The following is an 8,844-nucleotide window of genomic DNA, read 5'->3' on the forward strand; positions in this document are numbered from 1 at the left end:
CGCGAACGAAATCGACAAACAGCCAATTGAAAAAATTTAAAAAAGCTAATATTTTCGTATTTCTATTCGACGGATGTAGGTCAAATCGATAAAATGTTATGTTTATTCATGAATGTAATTTACGAGATAACTTAATCTATAAATTATGTTTGGTGTGACAAAACCTCTTTGAACTAACATTTGAAACCTAATAGTTGGTTAAATTTTTTTTTTATTATTCGAACAAATTAAGAAGGCTCCGTTTCTATGCAATGCATATTATTAGCAATCTAATACCTTCTTAACTCAGTCGGATAATATAATGAAAAAGCCCAAGTGTTGACTTCAAAAGAGGAAGAGATCCTTAATTCGTCGGTTAATCTTTTAAATGTATGTTATTAAATCGATTCCAAAAAATATTTTTCTGTTTAAAATAGTATGCTCTCTAGTTGGTCCCATTCTCATCAAGTCAAGATCAGTACCCCTAGTGTAACTTTGATCGACATCATAACGTGACGAACGCTTTTGCGTTAAGTCTCATTTTGTACAGTACCCCTAGTGTAAATAAATTCGATTTCCAAACGTGACGTACGCGTTTGCGTTTAGTCTCATTTTGTATTGGATTTCGAAAGAGCGTGCCAAGCGGGACGTTTTGGAACCTCAAAATCCTATACAAAATGAGACTTAACGCAAACGCGTTCGTCACGTTATGATGTCGATCAAAGTTACACTAGGGGTACTGATAACGGGATCCCTTAAATTAGATATAGGCATACTTATATAAAATGTACATTTTAACATATGTATGTGTCATCAAGTACCACTTTTAGTTTAATGATGATTATTTTATACGATGGTATGTATTCCTAAATCATACCTAAACTTTTTGGCTCTTTTATAAGCTTAGATTATGTTACTGAATAAAATGTATCTTTATACGGACTTCAGTATTTTCAGTACCATCAGTACCATTTTGCGAAATAGACCTGCTGAAAAAATAAATTCATATAGTTTAGTTACCTTCACGAAAAGAAGTGCGGTTATTTGACATGTGTAATATTGCATAATCTAGAAAAGCGTTTAAGCTTGTATTTTACAAATCAACAATCCTACAAATACGTAGCTGTCGTGACATACCTTTATTCTTTGTGATACGCTTTCACAAAAGTGACATATTTGTACACTGCAAACACGTAACGAATACATATTTGGAATGAATGTGGTACATTTTTTTGTTTACATTTTAACACTTTAGTCGAATTGTATTTATAGTTGTTAGATTTGTAGCTGGCCCTCAACGGTTTATCCTTTGTCCATTATTAACTAAAACGGCGCGTGCCACTACCTGCAAAAAAAGGGCCCGGTCACTGTAACCGGTTATTTAATTACAACTCCTATGGTAATTGAAATAAGATTCAAAATGAACAAATGGAAAAATAATTTGCGAGTTCTTGTGTGGTCACTATACGGTTACTGAGTGCCGGCGAGTCTAACGCTACCGAACCAGCCTAAAATGTGTCCTCGATATGCGTAACAAAGACGCGTTATCGGAGAGCACACCTACACTGGTTTTTTGAGCGTTGGACTAGCCCGCGCTCAGGTGCCAATTAGAATTATACGACTCTTTTTTTGCAGGTAGTGGCACGCGCCGTTTTAGTTAACAATGGACAAAAGATAAGCCGTTGAGGGCCAGCTACAAATCTAACAACTTATACACTTGTAAAGTTTTGTGGGATAGGTCACTGTGGGATAGGGACAACCAAATAGCCGCTATAAATAGATAGATAGATATACCAAAAAAAAAAAACCCTAAACCATCATGACCCGCTACGTCACTTAGAATTTCAATTAACGGTTTCCTCTGGAAAGGCCGTAACGATTAGTCGCCACAGTACATCAAAAGGTCTGTATTCATAAGCGGTGGCTATAAAAATTCATACCATAACGTGAAGGGTGTGTGTGGAATTAATAACATTATATTATATTATGGAGGAATGCTACCCACCCACGACAACGTTCATAAAAAATACTTCTTTTAATAAAAATATAGTAACGTAGAAACATTATAAAAGGTATACATAATTACGGGTAATTACCTATTTAATTGCTTACTTATTACTTACGATAAGACTAGTTAATTTCAAAATTTATATTCGTTGGTATTTTTAATTATAACCATCACAATGAATTCGAGTTAAGGTCCACGAAATATAACATAATACGTGTTTTAAAAGCGGATGGCTAAAATTTTAATTTGGTGGATTATGATCTGATTTTGAAGATTTTTATGAATGACCTGCTAAATGACGGGTAAGTCACTAATACATATATTTATATTGATAAATCAAGGCATCGATGTAGGTACAATTATTAATGAAATGCGTAGTATTTTTATAGTAAAGTTTTGAGTTTAGAGTCCCATCCCATTTGAGGCAGACCACAAGCTGTGCTGGCTCAGCAGCGGAGTCCGCGGCACGGGCTAAGCACGCGAAGTACGCCGCGCTGGAATCTTCGTACGACTTTGTGCCGGTGGCGATCGAGACGGCAGGGCCTTGGGGGTCAGAGGCTCGCGCTTTTATTAAAGAATTAGGGCGCCGTTTGCGCGAGAGGGGCTGCGATCCTCGCTCTGGGTCGTATTTGGTTCAGCAGGTTTCCATTGCAGTTCAGCGGGGAAACGCAGCGGGAATAATGGGGACCATTGAGCCGGATACGATTCAGGGTGGATTATTTTATATTTATTTTTTAATCTGTATGTTTTTGTTTTTATTATTATTTTAACGAATGTATCGTGTTGTATTTTAAGTTACTTGTGTTTTTAAGAATTGCATAAATGATAAATTGGTTCAAGAATAAATATTATTATTGTTTAGAGTTACATGAAAATATCCGTCAGGTACATATGTCAACGGCAAACGTCTAATGTCTAAAAACAAATGTAAAGCATACTTAAGTGGCCGAAATAGATGGATGTATGTATCATGGGTTACCTATTGAAAGGTCAGTAGTGCTCTCAATAAATTTCTACAATTTAATAAAGGTCTATGTATGTTCCTTGGGGTCTAAGCTTGTATTTAATTCATCAGGTTATCAAAACAAGGTTCAATCATGTCAAAAACAGTTATCAAAAGAAGGGGGAAAACATTTGACGAGTTATTTCCACTTCCGTTTTTTATTATAGCCATTCCAAGTTTCATGGTTTTATCTGGATGCGACTATACAAGGTTCTATTTTAATTAGTGAGAGCATATTTATTTAGGAAAAGACTCATTTAATTTCATAAGACGTTGTCGTTCTTTAACATTAATACGATTCGATTTTCACAAGTTATTTCATTTAACTTAGTAGGTACAGTCAGCATCAAAAGTAGCGGATGAGACAACGCGCCAAAAGTATCTGATATTCTGGATAACTTTTCCAAGTATAGATAAATTTCTACAATTCGCGCTCTAAAGTATATCTTTCTTAAGCAGTTACAGAATGGTAGATACTTATGAAACGTTATTTGATCCGCTACTTTTGATGCTGACTGTACCTAAGTTTCAGTTCGTAGGTAACTTAATTGTTACAAGTACCCTGCAACGGAGCTGGCAAAACCGTGGCATATGACAGTTTTATGTCAAGGTTGGCGATTACGATGATCCATTTTGCTTAAACTTTATTGTACGGAAGATTAATAAAATTGAACGAGAACCTTATTGGCCCTCTTCCGATATAATCCGGTAAATGCGTTTCAATGTCTCTGTTATTTTGTTTATGAAATCACGTTGTTTTCAGAATTTATTTCAAATATTAATATGGATTTTTTTACGCTTAATCCTATTGTTGTTTGAAAACAAAGAAGAAAATATTTTTTTGTATTTTAATTTGCTTGTAGTAGTGATAAACCTGACGTCCAACTGCCACACATTTGCTGGCTCCCCAGTTAACAAATAAGAACTTAACAGCTACCGTCGTAAGATGCGAATCATCGAAGCGATCAGTAACTACCCGAAATCTGAATAAAGAACAACCACTTTGATAATAACACGTATGTAAGTCAAACTATTTTTTTATTCTAAAAAGCTCTAACTAAGCTGACTCAAAAAGTGTTCTGTAGTAAGTGTCAAGTATTTTTCTTACCGACCTATGTAAATTACTTTGGGTACAGACAAAAACTTGGCACCTGAGCACTTTGTCCCTGCTATTTACATAATTTTAACGCGGAATTGAACGCGCTGTACCTTTGTTTTGGCAAACAATTTCGTATACGGTGGTTGTTAAAATAGATTTGCAAATGTTTGTATCAGAATTTATTATGCTCTGATCCATTGTTATGCATACAATTTAAGCGGTTAAATTATTACCTATGCTTACAAATCTGGTTGTATAGGTATACAGTCAGTGAATTTAACGTGATTTTAATGTTATTAAAATGAATGTCTAATTTTCTGATTTTTTATAATAACTAAGTCAACTAAATATGTATTTTTGATATAACTGCAAACTTAAACTAGGCGTAGGTTATAGTGCTATTTTTTCTAGCTATCCTGGAAGAATTTTTTTATTTAGTCTCAACAACGAGTACTAGAGCACAATTAACTTTTGATGTTTTTTCGAGCGGCAATGTATTTCGTACATCATAGGCACTAAACTAAGCAAAAATTTTACTATCGTACAAGGTGACAATATTAGTAAGTACATAGTTATTAAAGAAAACACATTCACCGCTGAGTTAAGAGTTTAGCGGAAATGCTTCAAAACGACAAGTACTTAAGTAGATACGTAAAAAAAACTGTTAACATCCTTATTAAGTCTTAATATTTATGTTCACTTTATTTATTTAATCTCACTGCATCGTTTTTTAATTCACCTACAATAATCTTACCAGATTTATACAAGAACAAAGAATATTGGAAAAAATAATATAGGTAATCCGCGAGATATTAGCTTTCGCACGTTTCAATTATCCTGGGATCAGATAAATTCCTCGACAAACAGACATAATGGGCCATTTTATGTATTATCTATATTACATTCTTATTTTCACAAAATAAATACTAGTTTTTCCAAATAATTACCCATGAAAATGCCAATAACGCAAATAAAACAAAACAAATAAATTATCCATGATGAAAGATATACATCTATATAATAAATCACAGTTAGCAAACATAATATTTACTTTTTTTTCTAAATTTAATACATTTTTAAAGTACTTAGACAATATACAAGATAGTAGAAGTGAGGTGAACTCGTTAACTAAAAATATCTACAGCCACTGCTCTACTTTTAAATATCTGTTCGTGACTTGGTCAACAATGTGTAGTAGCTGTAGGCACCTTTCAAAATCTGAAACAAATGTAAAAGTTTTGATTGTTATATTAATCAAAAAAATGCAAACTCATTTAATGCATTCGCGGAATGTAAATGTTTGTGCATTTAATCCGTAAACCTCAAAATTGACGAATTTAGTAACGTTTAAATTCAAATACTAATTTTGTAACTTACTAATGCATTGACATAGCATCTACAAACATGGCCCGATTCGAACTGATACGTCACATATTAGGTCGTCACGTTTGACACTGACTTATCCTATCTATATCGTATCTCTAGACCTATCGTATCGTACCTAATTTTTGACATACTTATCTTATAATTCGAATTAGGCCGTAAGCCGTTAGTACAATAACAGTAGCTGGTACCTAAAAGTATACCTGATAATAATAATACGTCAAATAAGTTTCTAGAAAAACTTACACTTATAAAAGTGGGTAGAGTTAGATTGGTGAAAGGCCCTGCAGAAAATACAATCTCTTTGCGGTACTGCCCCAGTAATATGACGAGGTCCTTGCGGAGAGCATTCTCAGACCACCATCTGCTTTCGTAGGGGCCGTGGATTACATTCTCGCTCTGAAATAAGTATTAAACTGTGAAATTAATTTCTAAGCGTACTGAAGTGGACGAAAGTATGTCATCTGTTTCATAATGAGTTTTAGAATTTTTTAAGATAGTTGATATTAATTAGTAGGTAAGTGGGTTAATTTAAGAAATCCTTAGATTAGGCATTGGATATAAATCGTGTCTCCACTCAAATCACGTGTATGGTTACTGTTGCTAACTATACTTTTAATTAATTGCAGCACAGATTGATGAATGATTTCATGAAATTACTTACAGTGTACATTACATCGTTGCTGTGCCAGCAATACATAAAGAGTTGAGATACCCCGAACACAAGATATTCAACTTGTAATATCGTTTGCATCATACTAGTTCCATACTGAAAATAAAAGATTTATGTTTTATGTACGAGTATGTTACAAGTATACTACTGAGATATACTAAGAGTACTGCTCCCAAACAAACTCCGGAAAATTAAAAAGCAGGTAGTAAATGGGGCTATTGATTCTTATAAAATAGTTATAAAAAATAATATTTACTGTATTCTATTTAATGCGGACTGATGCCTACTTCCCGTATGTTTTTAAATGTTAAGTAGTGAATTTCTGCACCATCAACAAGTTTGTATTTAACAAGTTAGCTTTTGGACCATCCCCGAGTATTATTTTGTGTCTAATTTCATGCGAAAATTGAAAGGACCATTTTAAAAGAAGAGACCTTCCTCTTCCTTTACTTTGTGTAAGGACTTTGTTATTGAAACAACGACATATTGGAACCTTATTGTTTATACATATGTCTATTCTTGTTACTCTAATGGTGTTATTAAATATCGAATGAGACTACTATGGTTCGACCTAATAATCGACTTTGCCCTTACACGCCCTTTGAAATTTAAATTGAAAAGAATATTTATATTTTGTTTTCTCCCAGAAGTCGTCGGCAACATCAAGGGCCCTGTAGAGTTGGGTTGGCAGGAGTAGTGCCGTCAACCCACCATCACGCAAAATAGGCGCGAATTGCGACGTCGAGTTGCGGAAACCTAGCCCGCGAATACGAATACGAATATATTGTTTTAATTTTAAATTTCACATCTCTCTTACCCTTACATCTATCTTATCCTTTTCATCTATCTGCATCATGTCTTCCTTATTTTAGTTGATTTTCTCATTTTAGCCCCGATCCTGGTCGATGAAATCAGTATCCTTACCTACCATGTTTTGTATATTTATGGGGTTTGTTGAGAGAATCATGAATTACTTATATTTTAAGCATTTAAGAATATTTAAGAAAACAGGCAAAAATTGGCCGTTCCTCATCTTAAATCTGAAACTACTGGGCCTAAAATTTAGAGTTATATGTGGGTCGATCTCACATAAAAATAACTTAAAAAAAATTGTGTGCTATACAGAACCGTTTGGGCTCCAATCTGATTCGCATACCATACCACGACTGCTTACCATAGGACGTATTTGTATTTTTTTAAGTCTAATCGAAGTTAAATCAATGTAAACAAAAAAAAATACATATGCTAAAATAAATGGAATAAATCTACGTAAAACTAAACAAGATTATTTAGTTTAGTGAAACATACATGCGAGCAAAGAAACGGGACGACTAATATATGTTTGACTTTCGCATTCAATCACATTCCTAATTTTCACGCTATGAAGAAAAACATTGAAATTTTATTTCTTTCAGGTTTGACTGAAAAAATCCCTGTTTTCTAGTACTAAGCAAAGAAGCTAAATACGTTTTTAAACAAAAGATTTTATTTTGAATATTAGTAGGTAATTGCTGTTTCCAACCCAACATCTTGCACATTTTAATTCGTTTTGACATCGATTTAATTAATTTCATAAGGCCATTTTGTGTTATTACGTCCCATTCCTTCAGTTAAACCGCTTTTGGGTCCACGCTAGATGGTCCAAGATCCTGCTGCCGTCCTATCTCTAAAACCGCTCAAAGCTGCATAATACCAGTTTTCATTTGGATAAATATTCTAAAAGAGAAAAGAATTCTCTATCGACTGGTCTTGGAATCATATTTTTATCTGTTGTAGTTACGGAGATACAGACTCGACCTAACACGCTAACTGCATTATAATTTGATACTTCTCAATACTATAAAATCGCAAACCTACATTATTCTTCTATAAGTAATATAAAAGCGCTTAGCCAGTTTTTTATTTTAATTAATCTTTTACGTTATACATAGCTAAAACACATTTACTTTGAAAAACTATTAATATGTTTTATCAAGTACAATTTTTTTTATTAAATACTACACAAAAAAACAGTTACTATACTTAAACATGGCTAACGTTCTTTAACCGTTTGTGTAAAAGACTTTTATTGCGATTCATGTAACAAATACATCACTAAAACCTATTTAGTGTGCTTAACGGGTAATTATGTTTGAGAAAAATAATAATAATACAACAGTTAAACACGGCCAACCAACAATACCACGCTAAAACCCCGCTAAGTGTAAAACATATTCCCTTGAATTTTATTACGTAAGGCAGACAGTTTAACAATGCGCCATGCGCTGTAAGTTGTCTTTTTTATTCGGTGACTGATGGATGCATGCTTATATAAAAAAAAAAAAACAAAAACCGAAAGTAAGTGCTACGATTTACATACAAAAATGGAGAACGATAAACTAATGATAATTCACGTCGGTGGTGGATTTCTACGTAGCGAGAACATGGTCACTACGAAGACATGATCTAATTTAAAAAGCAACTATATACTTAATAGAGAGTTGCTGGAATTGCTTAAACATATTAAGTTGGTCTTCCAAAGGTCTAAGTAGCAAGTGTCAGCATAAACTAATATAGTAAGTAAGAGGGATTGAGCTAATGCAATCTTAGTGGAGTAATGTTTCGAACTCTGCGGAGTGATGCTTTTATATCAAAAAAATTCCTTCTAAACTCGCTCATCTGAGGTATCCATGATAGAGAAACAGCAAGATTTAAAAGAC

At 33.6% G+C, this 8,844-nt stretch overlaps 1 protein-coding gene across 2 annotated transcripts; it reads right to left on the reverse strand.

Moving 5' to 3' along the window:
• Nucleotides 1–937: 937 nt before the first annotated feature.
• LOC133516216 (odorant receptor Or2-like) lies at nt 938–7,788 on the reverse strand. 2 transcript variants are annotated; one of them, XM_061849026.1, is made up of 4 exons: nt 6,969–7,788; nt 6,137–6,241; nt 5,719–5,871; nt 938–5,307 (listed from the first exon to the last, which is right to left on the reverse strand). In XM_061849026.1, the coding sequence occupies exons 1-4, from the start codon at nt 6,999–7,001 to the stop codon at nt 5,248–5,250; spliced, it is 351 nt and encodes a 116-aa protein (XP_061705010.1). In that variant the 5' UTR covers nt 7,002–7,788; the 3' UTR covers nt 938–5,247. The 2 variants fall into 2 exon arrangements, with proteins under 2 accessions (XP_061705010.1, XP_061705009.1); XM_061849025.1 differs by having other exon boundaries at nt 6,963–7,788.
• Nucleotides 7,789–8,844: the final 1,056 nt, after the last annotated feature.

Source organism: Cydia pomonella, chromosome 3 (assembly GCF_033807575.1).
Source record: "Cydia pomonella isolate Wapato2018A chromosome 3, ilCydPomo1, whole genome shotgun sequence".
Taxonomy (NCBI): domain Eukaryota; kingdom Metazoa; phylum Arthropoda; class Insecta; order Lepidoptera; family Tortricidae; genus Cydia; species Cydia pomonella.

Coding starts and splice junctions, on each gene's coding strand:
- LOC133516216 (XM_061849025.1), bottom strand. CDS start 7,001: ATGATGCAGATAGATGAAAAGGATAAGATAGATGTAAGG. Junction 5,872..6,136: donor GCAACGATGTAATGTACACT/GTAAGTAATTTC, acceptor TACTTATTTCAG/AGCGAGAATGTAATCCACGG. Junction 5,308..5,718: donor CTCTACCCACTTTTATAAGT/GTAAGTTTTTCT, acceptor CATTTGTTTCAG/ATTTTGAAAGGTGCCTACAG.